The 17,500-nt window shown below is 45.6% G+C and overlaps 1 protein-coding gene across 1 annotated transcript in view; it reads right to left on the reverse strand.

The window, feature by feature from the left end:
- cdkal1 (CDK5 regulatory subunit associated protein 1-like 1) overlaps positions 1–17,500 on the reverse strand; it is a 273,052-nt gene that overhangs the window by 146,626 nt on the left and 108,926 nt on the right. Inside the window, exon 8 of the mRNA XM_076280154.1 lies at positions 13,998–14,101. Coding sequence (XP_076136269.1) covers positions 13,998–14,101 — 104 coding nt within the window. The remainder of the gene's footprint in view (positions 1–13,997; positions 14,102–17,500) is intronic.

Genomic DNA, 17,500 nt, shown 5'->3' on the forward strand with positions numbered 1-17,500 from the left:
TCGTGTTTACTCCTCTCTCACACACACTCTCACTCTCTCTCTCTCTGTACTCCTCTCTCTCTCTCTCTCAGCCCAGGCTATTGGCCAGTCATATGAGAGTGAGTGCTGATCAGCCTTTTCTGCTGCTGCCAAACACACACACACACACTTGCCTCTCTGGCACTGACACAGGCACACTCTCCATCAGGTAATGGACACACATAAAACCACTTAGTTTCCATCACGCATTCCTCTACAGCAAACACACACACAGTTCCTAACAGACACATCACACACAGTTCCTAACAGACACATCACACAAAGTTCCTAACAGACACATCACACACACAGACACAGACACAGACACAGACACACACACACACACACACACACAGGCCTACTGGTTAGCACTTCGGACTTGTAACCGGAGGGTTGCCGGTTCGAACCCCGACCAGTAGGCAAGGCTGAAGTGCCCTTGAGCAAGGCACCTAACCCCTCACTGCTCCCCGAGCGCCGCTGTTGTTGCAGGCAGCTCACTGCGCCGGGATTAGTGTGTGCTTCACCTCACTTTGTGTTCACTGTGTGCTGAGTGTGTTTCACTAATTCACGGATTGGGATAAATGCAGAGACCAAATTTCCCTCACGGGTATACTCAAAAGAGTATATACTATATACTTACACTTATACACACACAACTTTCCCTTTTTCTCTCTCCTTCATGACAGCTCTGATCATTAGGGAGCAGGAGGAAGTGGGTGAGAGTGCAGTGACACACACACACACACACACACACACACACACACACACACACACACACACACACACCTGTTGTTAAGCGCTACCTGCAGCTCACACTGATAGTCACCCCACACATACACACTATGGTGGCTGGTCCAAAAATGTGAAACTCAAAGAACAATAAACTGGGCTGATAAAAAGAGAGAGAGAGAGAGAGAGAGAAGATTGGCAGACAAGAGCAGATGGTGGTGTGTGCCCAAGTGTCTACTCCGCAGAGGTGCAGCCAGGCAGGGACAGATGAGCAGCAGGCCTCTCTCTCTCTCTCTCTCACACACACACTTATTTACTTACTCACCCACAGCACCTGCTGTAAAGCGACAACAAAGCAAACTCTTTGTATCCTATCCTATTGCCATCTCTTTATGTGTTCTGCATACCCTCTCTCTCTCCACACACACACACACACACACACTCACATTACACATAAGGGCCCCAGCTTCAGGCTTGTGTTTCCCTCTTGTTGAAAAGGACCCTTTCTTCCTGCCTCTTTATCCCTCTGTCAGAGCAGAAGGGCAGCAACAGCCTCACTCAGTCTTCGCCCACTGACCGCTGATGACATCACAGTTCCACCAGCCAATCAGGGCTCAGCCTGCCCAGACGCAGGCAGAGTTCAGGGGGTGCGGGAAGCGTGTGAGACCAGTACGTAGGTTGTGCATGTGTGTGTGAGTGTATGTGTGTGTGTGTGTGTGTATGTGTGTGTGTGTGTGTGTCTCCTATTGTCTAAATATGCTGCTTCAGCAATATCTTTGCTTTCAACCTACATTGTAAAGAACAGGAGAAGAGTCAGGAGTTCCAAGTTATTGGACAGAGTAGTATAAAGCACATTAGTGCAAACCAACAATGTAGAAAAAGACAGATTTCTTTGATCTGCTGAAAGACACGGCTGGCAACACACACACACACACACACACACACACACACACACACACACACACACACACACACACTCCAGTAGAGCTCTACCCTTCTCACACATCTGTTGCCTAGGTGACAAATAAGCATTCCCCAGTTATCCTCCCCCAACTGCTTTAAGTGCCAGCACACATTTGGTGGGTGTTGAGAGCTTCCTCAGGAGGCTGTCAGTGTCAAACAGGCAACGCTGGAAAAACACATCCAGTGGAATATTCACCTCTGATTACACAAGGAGGCCTGGCCTGTAATATTCAAATGGCACCGGCTGAGGTTGAACGTGACATGAACTGTGTCGCCTCTAAGATGACTGGAATAAACGCCACCTGTTCCTCTCATTTCGCAGTAAATGGGAAAATGCAATGATTACCCTAGGACAGTAGGACACACACACACACACACACACACACACACACACACACACACACACAGTAGTGACTGCTCTACAGAGTTGGGCTGTTGATGAAAGGTTATCTGTAGATAAGTGAAATAACAAAAGAGAGATGAGGTTTTAGAACATGGTTCTAGAGAGTGGGGCTTCTGATGTAAGGTTCTTAGCAGTAAGGTTCTGACGGAGGGGGGGGGGGGGTACCGAAGACGGGCCGCACAGGCTCTTCAGAGGGAGCGGAGAGCGAGACAGCCTGCAGCCAGAGCTACGCCAGTTGGACACGAGCACACCTCTCCTGCCACTGCCAGCACCACCTCATTATGCCAAGGGCCAAAGGTTAGCCAGCTAGCCGCCGCGAGGAGCACAGCGTTCACCAGCCTCTCCAACAGACCACTGAGGACCACAGGGTACTATTGATACGCTCATTGATCATGACTGACTGATTGGTTTCCGAGCACAGTGTATCGGTAACAAAGCCTGTGGAGATATTGCTGAGTGGGCAATTTGAAAAGACTGGGTCAGAAGCCAGGGGTCAGGTTCATTAGTCCGAGTGATGAAAAGATCGCATCCAGTTTTCAGACATATATATATATATATACACACACACACACACACACATACATACATACATACACACACACCGGGGTTCTCCACTGAAGCAAAACCTCTGGGCTGTGACTTGAAGCCATCTCTCCATTGCCCAGCCATGTGGTGCATTAGAGTTCAATTAACGTCTTCATGTATATTTCAAAACCTAATTTGACTTGCATTAAGGTTGTATGGCAACTGTGGTTAAAAAGCCTGCAGTTTCCCTGATGGCAACTGTGGTTAAAAAGCCTGCAGTTTGCCTGATCTCCATGAGGCTGGCCAGGCAGACAGCATGACTAGACATCATTCAACACTGGCGGCACCTGAGGCCATTTTCTGAAGTCTTAAACAAACTACGTTGCCCTGTGATGGGTCTGTGTGATTGTGTGTACATGTGTGCATGTCTGTACAAATGTGCTTATAACTGTGTGTGTGTGTGTGTGTGTGTGTGTGTGTGTGCTTGAGACTCATGCCATTGGCGCTGCCCTCTCCAGAGAAGGGTAAATATTTGAGAGGAGTATTCATTAACGGCAGGGAGGCCGGTGTGCTCAGAGCAGAGCAGAGCAGAGCAGAGGAGAGGAGAGGAGAGGAGAGGAGAGGAGAGATTGCTTAACCCTGCTCCCAGAGCTGACACATTCAGGTTACAGAGACGGACAAACACACACACACACACATCAATACAGAGGAGTGTGCACACACAGAGCAACCTGTAGATATACTAAGATGGACACACACACACACACACACTATACTATGCCTTATGCACCAAACCATCTATGCATCAGACACAAATCACACAATGCAATGCAAAGTCGACTTGAGATGAAACAAACTATAGAACAATGACATGTCAATATGTACCATTGACTCTCCTAAAAAGAACCCATTTATTAGTTCTAGATATAGATGTACTCTCACAGCATTGCCATATCTGTTCTATACACATACACAACTAGCCTACAGTTTCTATAACATAAGGGCTAACTGACCAACACAACGTGCACCACGACACAACGACCAAGGTGCGCACACACACACACACACACACACACACACACACACACACACACACACACAAACACACACACACAAAAAACATAGGGGACTTCCTGTCTGCTTGTAGACTCTTATCAGCCCATTGTTCTGTTCCTTAAATAGCCCTTGCTGCCCTCCGCAATGGTCCTGCTGGGGCACTCAGAGGGAGAATGTGTGTGTTGTGTGTGTGTGTGTGTGTGTTGTTATTACAGCAGCCAGCCGTCTGGCCCGTGATCCTGTCCAACCCGGAGGCCCACGCAGGCAGTCACAACAGCAACCACAACCCCTGTTAAACCCAGCAGACACACACACACACACACACACACACACAGGCAAACACAGACACACACACGCAAACACACACACAGGCAAACACACACACAGGCAAACACAGGCAAACACAAGAAAACACACACACAGGCAAGCAAACACACACACACACACACATACACACACACAGGCAAACACACACACACAGGCAAACATAGAACCACCTCTGAATTCAAAGAAGTCCAGCAGCAGTAGCTGTGAGCACAGAATGGGAAATCTAAACGTTCCTCTACATACTCCTACCAGCTGCTCCCAAGCTAAGCCTCAGCTCTGCACAAGAAGGAACCTGACCACGGTCACACGGCTCACACGCAGGAGAACCAGGAGAAGTACAGCAGCGCAGAGAGAGAGAGAGAGAAAGAAAGAAAGAGAGATGGAGAGAGGGGTGGAGTGGTGTTTGAGATTAGAGAGCAGTACAGTGAAAGAGAGAGAGAGAGAGAGAGAGAGAGAGAGAAAAAAGTGTGTGTGTTGTTACATGTAAGGCACATGTTGTATTGTAGTGTATTGTGTGTGTGTGTGTGTGTGTGTGTGTGTGTGTGTGTGTGTGTGTGTGTGTGTGTGTGTGTGTGTTGAGTAGAGACCTGATTGTGTCCTGCTGAGCATTTCTGGACAGACGACATGTGGGTCTCATTTAGGGCCAAGCCAACGGAGTCTGCTGGAATGAACAAGCCATCATACGGCCAGAGACATACAGGGTGGGAGTCTGTGTGGGTGTGTGTGTGTGTGTGTGTGTACAACAGAAGCCTTCACCCCAGCTGAACCTCTCTAGACGGTTCAGAAGAACCGACCTGGGAGGCTGGGAACCAAAACAGCAGTTCACAAACACACACAGACATGCACACACAAACACAATAATGTATTCAAACCAATGAACATTACAAACCGGCAAACCACATAACAGATAGTTATATATATATATAGCTATATATATATATATATATATATATATATCTGAAGAGTTTGTTCCAAAATGCTATATCCACCATTTTAATGAAGTTTCATTAATATATATTTTTTTTACATTACTGTAATTGGGTATTGTTATTCGTGTTATCTTTACTCAATCAAAACACCACAACTGTGATTTAATTGATATTACCTGAAATACACAATTAAATAGCCTGAATATATATGCACACACATACATATACATACACACACATACAGAACACACACACACACACACACACACACACACACACACACACACACACACACACACACAACTCCTACACTGGCAACATGCACCAGTCGATCGGACTCCTAATGAGGATTCTGGCCACCGGTAGCAGTTCCAATGCAGCAAATAAATAATAAAAATAAATAAATAAGTGGGCGTGTGAATAACTGATGAGCGTCTGAGAGGCGTGATCACAACACCTCCACATCCTTCTCCTCTCCTCACCCAGCCAGCTCATTGTGCCTGTTTGTTTACAGCCGCAATCAATACTGCAGAATCTCCACACTCAATCAATAACCCTTGCCCCCCAACACACGCACCCTGTTGCTGGTGAGCAGACAGGATGATTTTTGAAAAAGAGAAGGAAAACCAGGGGGGGGGGGGTGTCTATCAGCATGTTCAGGGACAAACACAACAGGTGCCTGGTTGGAGAAGGCTTAATGGGGAACATATATATTAGCATATAGGCCCACTAGAACTGCCTCCCATTCATCCAGACCTGAGCGAGTGCATACACACACACACTTTCCATAAGATCATCTCTCAATGCAAACCAGCTATTAGGCTAACTGAAATAAAACCATCCCAATCTCTAGGTATGTTGAAGGGTATGTGCTGATGTGGGGTTATTTTAAATCCAAAGGCCAAGGGAACTTTATCAGGATGTATAGTACCCTGGATCCATGAAATACTGTAACTGGCCTTTAAAAATAAAAATCTGCCTGCTTCTATGGGAATTTAACATTGGGGTATGAATACTTATGCACCCTGTATTTTAATGAAGAACATTTATTTCTTTACGATACATTATTCATTCACAAAGACAATTGGTGTCCTTAAAGGTTGGATTTTTCCTCATTTTTTTAATTAAGACACTGATATCCATTTTCAAAAGATGATTTTGTTATTCCTCTTTTTAGTCAACTTTAGCATGGGGCTGAAGACTTTTTATAGGCACTGTAAAAGTACATACTAAAAGCTCCCCAAACATCCCCAGTGCAGCTGGTTGACCATCAGCAGACCAGCAGCACAGCAGCCAGAGCGTTCATAGGGGTCCCTGGGGATGGTCGGAGAAGTCTTGACTGCTGGTGACACCTGGGAAGGGTCCAGCAGGCCCACCAAAGTGTCTACAGGGGTCACCAGCGGTCAAGACTTCCCCGACCCCGCCAGCCGGTGCGGCACTACATGGCTCCAGGTCTCATTCGATCACTCAGCAATTTGTGTAGTGGGAAAAAAGCCCCTGTATTTACAGAGACAGGCTGCGTGAGAGACCCAATTAACTCCGGCTCGATCGAAAGGGGCACTAAAGGGGTATTAAAGCCCCCAGCCTGGGGGCATCTCTGCCGAGCAGACGCATGCCGGGGTAACAGAGTTCCACGAGTGCTGCCGTCCTGTCAGCTCGTCCCAGACAAGGGGCCAGTGTGTTGGAGGAAAGAGGGAGGCTATTGTGGCCATAGAAAGAGAGGAGGACTCATGGTGCAGTGCAGAAAAGGAGAAGTGTGTGTGTGTGTGTGTGTGCGTGCGTGCGAGAACTACAAACGTCACGGCTATTCCTGTTCATCAAAACAAGAGTGCTGTCCTCATGGCTTACGGGCTTTCTTTGCATGCTTGTTTGTGTGTGTGTGTGTGTGTGTAAAATGAGAACATGTGGTCTTGTTGTCTATGATCGGGACAGCTAACCACAGGCTAGGGCACTGATGTGTATCTCTGTGTTTATACGTTTATGTTCTTTGGAACTGTGTGTGTGTGTGTGTGTGTGTGTGTGTGTATACACACCACAGAAAGACAATGCTAATGAAGATGACTGTGAACCTGAGGCAGGGTCTGTGTTTGTGTGATAAACGGATGATGATGATGATGATGATGATGATGAACAGAATCTGCTAATCAGGGCTTCAGACTTTTTACGTTGGTTGCACTGGTGCACCTAATCTTTTCAACCCAAACATTTTTCACAGCGCCAAAATGATAGGTCAGGGTCAGAGCTACAGGGTCAACAACCGGTCAAGGTCAGATCTAAATGAGCAGTCCCAGAATGCACCTCTGTAACAGTGCACACAGTATGAAAGAACTTTCCAAGCCAGTGAATGGCAAGCGACATCAGCCATCATGGATGATGTGATGGAACTGAGGAAAACACGAGTGTGTGTGAGTGAGAGTGAGAGTGAGAGTGAGAGAGAGAGAGAGAGAGAGAGAGAGAGAGAGAGAGAGAGAGAGAGAGAGAGAGAGAGAGAGAGAGAGAGAGAGAGAGAGAGAGAGTGAGAGTGTGTGTGTGTGTGTGTGTGTGTGTGTGTGTGTGTGTGTGTGTGTGTGTGTGTGTGTGTGTGTGTGTGTGTGTGTGTGTGTGTGTGTGTGTGTAAGTTAACATAAAAGAAAGGTATTAACTGAATATTTCTTTCTGGCAACCAAATGCCATTTCAACTCAGCCAATGTCCTTAAATGACAAAGATAGGAGCAGGGGGAGAGGAGAGGAGAGAGGAATAGATAGAGAGAGAGATATAGAGAGATGTGAAAAAGGAAGGGAGAGGCCAAGTGATGTGAATTCCTCATTCCATTCTATAAACACTTCAACCTTCAACTTTATGATGGCTGTCAGATCCAGCAGTCATCCTCATGCTCTGTCTGTCTCTCTCTCTCTCTCTCTCCCTCTCTCATTTTGATATATAGAAGACTGGATTTCCGTTTCTCCCTGCTGCAGATGTGTTCTGAATTAGTATGCATCAGGCTTCTTTTCTTACGTTCTTACAGTCAACGCTGAAACACAAACCAGACTGAGAGCAATCTGATTTCCCTTGACATACACATACACACACACACACACACACACCAAGTGCGTACTCATATACAGATACAATTACTAACATAGTGAGAAAAGAGTTTGAATATGACGGCACATACAGCCAGCTTACACAGAGACCGCAATTGAAGTGCTGCATTCTCAGAGCGTTACAATACTATCGTTTTACAAACTGGGGACATTTTTTTAGAATGTACGCGCCGCTATCACATCTGATGTAGCCAGTTCTGTTAATTATAGTGGAAGCTAGTGCCTCAGCATGAAATGTGTTACATATTCAGCTCCACAGCCTTGCAAGCTCGACCTGAGGGCCTTGAACAGGATTCCCAGCGTATGCAATCTGAACCTTTCAGGTGTAAAGGCCACAAACACAGAAGAACACTTCATCACTATTCTGCCTTAAAAACAATCTCAAAAACGAGAACTGTTTTCCCAAGGGTATGACATCCTTTCCTGTTTTTAAATGTGCCGTGTAAAAAAATATCTCTACGACAGGTGTTCTTTGCTTATTTGTTTGATTGTGTGTTTATGGCAAACTATTCACAAGGGCAAACAGATATGTCATTTCTCATCAAACAACAAATAAAGTGGTCAAAAACTACACAAACACACACTGACACACACAGACACACACACACAGACACACACACACACAGACACACACAGACACACACACACACACACACACACACACACACACACACACACACACACACACACACACACACACACACACAGCACGAGTATCTCCTAAGGCAGATCAAACGTGACAAGTGATCCATGTGCTGTACTCCTCTGACTTCCTCATTTCCCTTCACAACACTAACAGCTCTTTCTGTTTCCTCACATACACACACACACACACACCAACGGTTTGTTCCTCTCTTGTTTCCTCTTCTGTAACTGCTGCTGGAGCTGTGCCTGGCCTCTGTTCCCAGCAAGAGACACCTCACACACACACACGCGCGCACTAACTGTACTTATTGATAAATAAGTAATAAAGACCAAAAAAACACAGAGTAGGGCAAAGACAATATTAATATAAACAGCAACAGATGGAGGAAGTGGGTCTTTTATAGAGAACACAATAATATTAGTCTACTGCAGCAATGATGCACACATACAAACACTTGTTTATCAAGATATTTACTTTCCATAACAGTAGAGTCTCTGATCCACATGAAAAAAACACACTCTCTTATTCTCCCGTTTGATCTCTTGTCAGACACACACACACACACACACACACACACACACACACACACACACACAAATTCAGTCAGATGTGTGTAGGGATCAGAGCTGGGTGGATAAACGCTGGGTTTTGTGGGGAGGATCGAAGAGCGCCTGTCCTTTTCCTCAGTACCCATCTGCTGACTCTATTATCTTCCAGAACAAACACACACACACACACACCAGTACACAATAGCACACACACACACACACACACACACACACACACACAACAGTACACAATAGTAGACACACACATACTGTAACAGTACACAATAGTAGACACACACACACCAGTACACAATAGTACACACACACACACACACACAAACACACACACACACACACACACACACACACACACACACACACACACACACACACACACACACACACACACACACACACACACACACACACACACACACACACACACACACAACAGTACACACTAGTAGACACACACACAACAGTACACAATAGTAGACACACACACAACAGTACACAATAGTAGACACACACACACACACACACACACACACACACAAACAACAGTACACAATAGTAGACAGACACACACACACACACACACACACACACACACAAACACAAACACCAGTACACAATAGTAGACACACACACACACACACACATATATTGTGATTGATTGAGGTGGTGGGATGGAGTATTCACACGTGGGACCAATCAGTAAGTGCTTCTAAACCATGCAGAGAAGCTTTGCCAGAGCAGATACAGTACAGTATGTGTAATGTGCAGCTGATCAGGAGGAGAAGTTCCAGCTAGCCGGCCGAGTGGGCCTGACACCCTATTGGCCTCAGATAAATGACACGGACATGGATCACACCCAGATTACTGACACTCCACTCAGTCAAACCCATGATGAACTGGGCCCAGGACGAATGATAATGGAGAGGGTCAGGCCCAGATCCCCGCCAAACCTGCACCGGATACGGGCCAGAGCAGCTCTAAAGTTAGCCTCCATCTGCTGAGCTGTGTGACACACTGTAGGAGACTAGAGCACAGTGAGGCTAGAGACGTCCCATGGCATCCCATAATAGAGAGAAGTCTCCGAGTAACAGTCTGCCCAGAGACAGACAGAGAGAAAGAGGCGCGCACACACACACACACACACACACACTGGCTTGGGCTTGAGCTTGAGCTGGGTCTAAGTGGATGAAATTAAGCACCTAATCAGTCAAAACAGATTAAAAGACGACAGTCGCCCATCAAGTCCCAAGTGGATTCTCTCAACGACAAAGCTTTAAGGACCACATGTGAACATGGCCCAGATTGGCACCACATGTACATGTAAACATGGCCCAGATGTGGTGGTCGGTATGTGTGTGTGTGTGTGTGTCCGATGTGCGTGTGTGTGTTTGTCTGACATCATCAGGTTTGTCTAATGCATGTGTATGCTTGTGTATATGATATCTGTAAATCTTATGTCTGTGCCTTATATGTAGGCCTTGTAAATGCAGGGATTAAAGTGAAAAGTGACTGAACTTTTTTCAGGCCATAAGTCATACGTTGTTCATATCTACCTATAGAGATAGCACCCCTTTTGCGGTCGCGACCTATTGGTTTTTAATGTACAAAAAGACGCAAACAGCAAAGTAAAGGGAGTATTCGCCTTATTCACACGGCGGCCATTGTTTAAACCAAAACGAGGCTACAGGGGACACTTACTATATAATTAATGCCACCTACAGGTGAATGCATAGAACATAACAATCCTATGGGTTGTCTACCCTGTAGCCTTGTTTTAGCCGCCAATGGCCACCATGTGAATAAGGCGAATTGAGAGTGTTCTTGATTGAGATTGAGTTTTCCTGATGAACAAAAATATATTTTAGTACCATCCCTGACCATTGCTGATTAGCCATTGCTGTTCTTTTCTACTGCAGCAATATTGTAGAAAGGCTTACTTACACTCTTATTTAATTACTTCAGGCCAAAAGTGTTTAAAGGGGAGATTTTTTTTCTTGTTAATATGCAATTCAACACAAGTAAAATCTATGGTCATTTTGAGTTTTACAGACAACTCAGTTTTCCAATGAGCAGCAATACTGTGTGTGTTCATGCAGGCGGTCTGCACATTTGATAACGACAATCTGGAGAGGGCGCTTTTGTCTTCAGCAACAGATTGTATAAGGTTGACAAGAGGTTTCGATATGGTGAGGGAGGTCGTGTTGCGCTATGAAAGAACATGCGTAGCCTACTTTCTAAACGTAAAAACGGTCAGTAGATAAACGTAGCTGTTGTGGTGGCTAGTTGCACCAGGTGGGGAAGATGTCCTGAAATGCACGAACGTTAATCTTATGGCGGTCTTCAGGCTACAAGGCTGTCTGTGCGTCACAAACACGACTGACCCCCTTACTAAACAGTTCGCGATGATGACAATATTATTATTATTTTATGTTAACAGGCTCAGTCAAAACCTTCCGTCGCAAATTGTGAAAAACATTGTTGTACATGTCATAACAGACGGGATAATAAATTGCATAGGCTAGGTTTATATTGCGTCGCTGTACATAATGTTAGTGCCATTGATTAAAAACTGTAACAATAAGTAGCCTACATCGGGTGGCATAGCAGGCTATCTGTTCAAGTCATAGGTGACACCCAAAATGAATGACCTCCCCTGACAAGAGTTCACGATAGTAAGAAATTGTCTACATTGATGCACGGAAAGAACACAGCCTACGCTTCTTTTCCGAATTCGCACAGAGCTCACGATATCATATCCAAAAAAAGTTAAACGGATTGGCCAACCTCATCAGCTGTCTCGATTGTGTCACTATAATCCAACTTTTAGACCGTTATTAGTCCTCCATACTTGTTCTTTTTTTAAGCAAACGCCCCAGGCCAATGAGACAAGCGTGTAGCTACAACATAAACAAAGCGAAACTCATGGCTGACGTAGGCTTCTTCTTGAGCGGCCACTGATTGAGGCACAGAAAGTTGTAGTGCTGGGCGGTATACCGGTTCACACCGTATACCGGTGTATATTTTCGTTATGATATGAATTTTTAATATACCGCCATACCGGTGTATTTGATTACACAACATTTGGAACGCTGCGCCGCGCGACTAGCCTGGGAACACCCAGGCTACCGCGCGACAGTGTTTCAGACGGGACTTTTTTCACACGCACGCATGGTGCCACTGTGAGGGTAAACACAAAACACCTAAGTTTTTCCCCTGAAGTATGACCCTTAAGGCTTAATTTCTCCTTAGGTAAGAGTTTTATTTAAGGGTGTTGCACAGAATAATACCTTAAATTGTTTCTTTAGTTAAGGAAAAATGTTAGGGGATACTGCATTGAAAAGGATTTAGCCTACAGTCACGAAAATTCTATTGAGCTTGTTTAACAGCTGTAACTAGCTGGCTAGTAGGTGATGTCGTTAGTTAGCAACCCACCGAACACAGTGAAGTTTAATGATCTTATCATTCATCTCACCTGAAGAATATTCGCTGAAATTATCCAGGTAGCAAGTATGTTATAGACATGCACTGAGCAATACTAGCTGGCTAGTTAGAAATTATCCTGACTGTCATCAGTGCACTAAAACAAACTTTTTTGTTAATGTTTTGCCTAGCGAACCGAACCTCATGGCAGGCTAACAAGACATCCACATCCACATGAAGTTAACGTTAGCCTACCACTAACGTCATGTAAACCACACAATAACAATACATTTCTGATAGGCCTATTTGACAGAGTAAGCATAACAGAGAGGTTTTATTTTAAATTGTATCATTTTCAAAAAAGTATAATTATTGCAAGTTGCACTACTTTTTGTATTGGTTTTATACAAGATGTACTTGTGAAATTTGCACAGTAAAAGTTCTGTATTTTGACTGCAATTGTCTTTGCATTCTGATTAGATTCTTCATTAGAATCATGAGTGGCTCTTTGTAAACAGCATCATTTTCTGGGGCCATGCAAAACTGCATTACCACTAGTGTGGAGTTATTCTACATCATGACAGTAAAATAGACCATCCTTAATCAATGTACTGCAGCAATTCCTCTCTCAACCTGTAGAAAATGCTGTGAACATCTGGTTATGCATGGTAAAAAAAATACCGTCATATACCGTGAAACCGTAAGAATTTTGAAAAATACCGTGATATAAATTTTTGGTCATACCGCCCAGCACTAGAAAGTTGTCAAGAACACTATTAGGTCTTTAAACATTTACCATCACACACATTAATTCATCGGACCTAATATTTGTAGTTGCCTCAAAAAAGGAAAAGAAAAGGTGATAAGTACCCCCCCCCTCCTATTTTTTTCCCTCATCGGATCTGCATCGATTTCAAATATGACATTTCTAAAATCAAATTGACGGAAATCCGTCGTATGACGGAAAACTTTAATCCTTGTGTAAATGGTGTGTGTGTGTGTGTGTACACATTTGTGGAGGAGGTTGTTTATCACACATAATAACATGCTTCACTGGCCAGGGTTTCACTAATGGACCTGCACATTTGGGAAGAGACTCTGCTGTCCTCGGCCATCACTGCGTGTGTGACAGTGTGTGTGTGTGTGTGTGTGTGTGTGTGTGTGTGTGTGTGTGTGTGTGTGTGGTGTGCCTTTGCGATCAAAGGTGTCGTGTGCTCATCTCATCTCCAAATCAGAGCCCAATTGGGCTGACGTAGAGGTAGTGGGCGGACAAGAGCAGGCAGTTCTGGCCCACACGCGGGCCAGACTCAGGCTGTGCTGTGGGTACTCACCCTGGAAGGACTGCCGGGCTCGTTCCACCAGCTCCTCTACAGGGTAGCTGGCCAGATCCCCACGGGCGTGCTTTGTCTTGCAGTACGTACAGGCGTTCAAACACCTGGGAAGAGAGGGAGAGGAGGAGAGAGAGAAATAGAGGGAGAGGGGGAGAGAGAGGGAAAGAGGGAGTGATATCACAGGTTACCGTATTTTCCGGACTATAAGTCGCACCACTCAAAAAATGTGTCATGAAGAGGGAAAAAAACATATATATGCAACATATATATATATATATATATGTTGCACCTGAGTCGCAGGACCAGCCAAACTATGAAAAAAAATGCGACTTATAGTCCGGAAAATACGGTAATCTCAGAGCTGTAAAATCCTGACACTTGGGGTTAAGGCTCTACAGAACACATGTGGGGGAGCTTCAGCAGTACAACTACAGACCGGGGTCAGGACACCCTAGATTCATCACTTATCAAGCGTCTGTGGGGCTTACATTAAAAGCTTGGCTCAAACTGACTTATTTTAGTGCTTTGAAATCTCTGATCTGACATACAGTAGCAACTGTGGCACAATGCAAGCAAACGTCAGATCAATAAAAAAACTTGTGAAGACACTGCCATGAAAGAAAGAGCACAGAGGGAGGATGGGAGGGGAGGAGAGGAGAGGAGAGGGGAGGGGAGGGGAGGGGAGGGGGGGAGAGGGGAGGAGAGGAGAGGAGAGAAAATCTTGTACATCTTCAAGTACATAAAGGCAATGATGACACATGGTGCAACTGTTTGAGCAATGTTGCCAGGCAATAACAGCATCAATTGTTGACCAAGTGTGTGTCTGACTGGACGACTGCAAAAAATTGGCCACTAATGATTGAAGTTTCTTTCGGAGAAAAAATGTTGCCCAACACTAACGGGGACGTGCACAGGAGCACTGTAATTGGTTGTAAAAGGGACAAACAGTGCATGTTAACAGCGGCCATAAATCTCACGGAAAAGGCCGAGTGCCATTATGTCTGAGAACATACCTCAACATGTCCTGCACTCACACAAATTACACCAGGCATCCTCTAGCTAAACAACCCTAATACACTCACACACACACACACACACAGCACAAAATATTGCCCTGTACATTACCACCTCAAGAAGAGTTGCAATATACTTTATTGTACTGACAGGAGACACAGATGTCTGTGAGAGGAATCCTATAGCTGAAAAATACATACAGTAATGCACAATCTCACACTGAACAAACAAAGGAACGCGCACACACACACACACACACCAAAACAAAACAAAACAAAACAAAACAGGAATGCATCATAACAAGGGCATGAATATGAAAACAAGACCAAAACTAAAGTGGGAAGTGGGACTAAGCATTTACAAAACACAACATGTGCTATCTGCAGAGCAGATCAGTCAATGCAAAACAGAGCAGAGCCACTGGGCAGAGCCGCTGGACAGATCTCCTGTCGCTCCTCTCTGCGTCTGGACTGAGCCAACCAGTTCACATGCATTTAGACAGGAGCACTGGGGCAGGGCAGGCAGAGGAGCCACCAACACGGATAAGTGAGGGGCTTTCAGCATTGTGCAGGAGCTTCCCTAAGCCCTGTATAAGCTCCACTCGTGTGTGTGTGTGTGTGTGTGTGTGTGTGTGTGTGTGTGTGTGTGTGTGTGTGTGTGTGTGTGTGTGTGTGTGTGTGTGTGTGTGTGCGCGTGTGTGTGTGTGATATAGCACAGATCTCGTCCATTAACCCTTGACCCTTTGTGGCCAAATGAAAACCGATTTCAGCAACGCAGCAACAGCCACGTCAGACTGGACCTCCACGGGGGCCACATGATGGGCAAACAGGGGCCCAGGCTGGCCGCAGATGGACGGGGAGTGAAGCGCTGTGATTGGTCACTCTGGATAAGGGCGGGTCAGAAACGTCAGTCAACAGGCGGGACGTGACAGAGCCAGCGGATGAATGAGCGAGAGAAACGCAAGTGTCCACCAAGCACACAGGGCTCGAGAGAACGCAAGTGTCCACCCAGCACACAGGGCTCGGGAGAACGCAAGTGTCCACCAAGCGGACAGGGCTCGGGAGAACGCAAGTGTCCACCAAGCGGACAGGGCTCGAGAGAACGCAAGTGTCCACCAAGCACACAGGGCTCGAGAGAACGCAAGTGTCCACCAAGCGCACAGGGCTCGAGAGAACGCAAGTGTCCACCAAGCACACATGGCTCGAGAGAACGCAAGTGTCCACCAAGCACACAGGGCTCGGGAGAACGCAAGTGTCCACCAAGCACACAGGGCTCGGGAGAACGCAAGTGTCCACCAAGCACACAGGGCTCGGGAGAACGCAAGTGTCCACCAAGCACACAGGGCTCGGGAGAACGCAAGTGTCCACCAAGCACACAGGGCTCGGGAGAACGCAAGTGTCCACCAAGCACACAGGGCTCGAGAGAACGCAAGTGTCCACCAAGCACACAGGGCTCGAGAGAACGCAAGTGTCCACCAAGCACACAGGGATCGGGCGAAACTGACCTTTGACTGGGAGGTGGGGGGGGGGGGGGGGACAGAGAGAGGGGGAGAGAGAGAGAGAAGATAGAGAGAGACAGAGAAAGACAGAGAGATGGAGAGAGAGAGAGAGAGAGAGGAAGGGAAGCAGGATGAGTGCGGTGTCCAAGCGGCACTATTATGATAATGACAGCAGGGATTAAAGTAAAAAAAATCGTTTGACTGAACTTTTTTCAGGCCATAAGTCATACGTTGTTCATATCTACCTACTGTATAGAGATAGCACACCTTTTGCGGTCGCGACCTATTGGTTTTTAATGTACAAAAAGACGCAAACAGCAAAGTAAAGGGAGTATTCGCCTTATTCACACGGCGGCCATTGTTTAAACCAAAACGAGGCTACAGGGGACACTTACTATATAATTAATGCCACCTACAGGTGAATGCATAGAACATAACAATCCTATGGGTTGTCTACCCTGTAGCCTTGTTTTAGCCGCCAATGGCCACCATGTGAATAAGGCGAATTGAGAGTGTTCTTGATTGAGATTGAGTTTTCCTGATGAACAAAAATATATTTTAGTACCATCCCTGACCATTGCTGATTAGCCATTGCTGTTCTTTTCTACTGCAGCAATATTGTAGAAAGGCTTACTTACACTCTTATTTAATTACTTCAGGCCAAAAGTGTTTAAAGGGGAGATTTTTTTTCTTGTTAATATGCAATTCAACACAAGTAAAATCTATAAAATCAAGTTTGCAAGACTTCCAATTTCCTCATCAAAGTAACGAATCGGAACATTCTAGATATTGTTCATATTTCCATTTCTTGCCTCATCCGCATTTAATGAAAACATGGTCATTTTGAGTTTTACAGACAACTCAGTTTTCCAATGAGCAGCAATACTGTGTGTGCTCATGCAGGCGGTCTGCACATTTGATAACGACAATCTGGAGAGGGCGCTTTTGTCTTCAGCAACAGATTGTATAAGGTTGACAAGAGGTTGCATCC

This window comes from Alosa pseudoharengus, unplaced genomic scaffold (genome assembly GCF_046254945.1).
Source record: "Alosa pseudoharengus isolate Yale_2024_CS ecotype anadromous, Long Island Sound unplaced genomic scaffold, YU_APseudo_1.1 YU_APseudo_1.1_scf_12, whole genome shotgun sequence".
NCBI lineage: Eukaryota > Metazoa > Chordata > Actinopteri > Clupeiformes > Clupeidae > Alosa > Alosa pseudoharengus.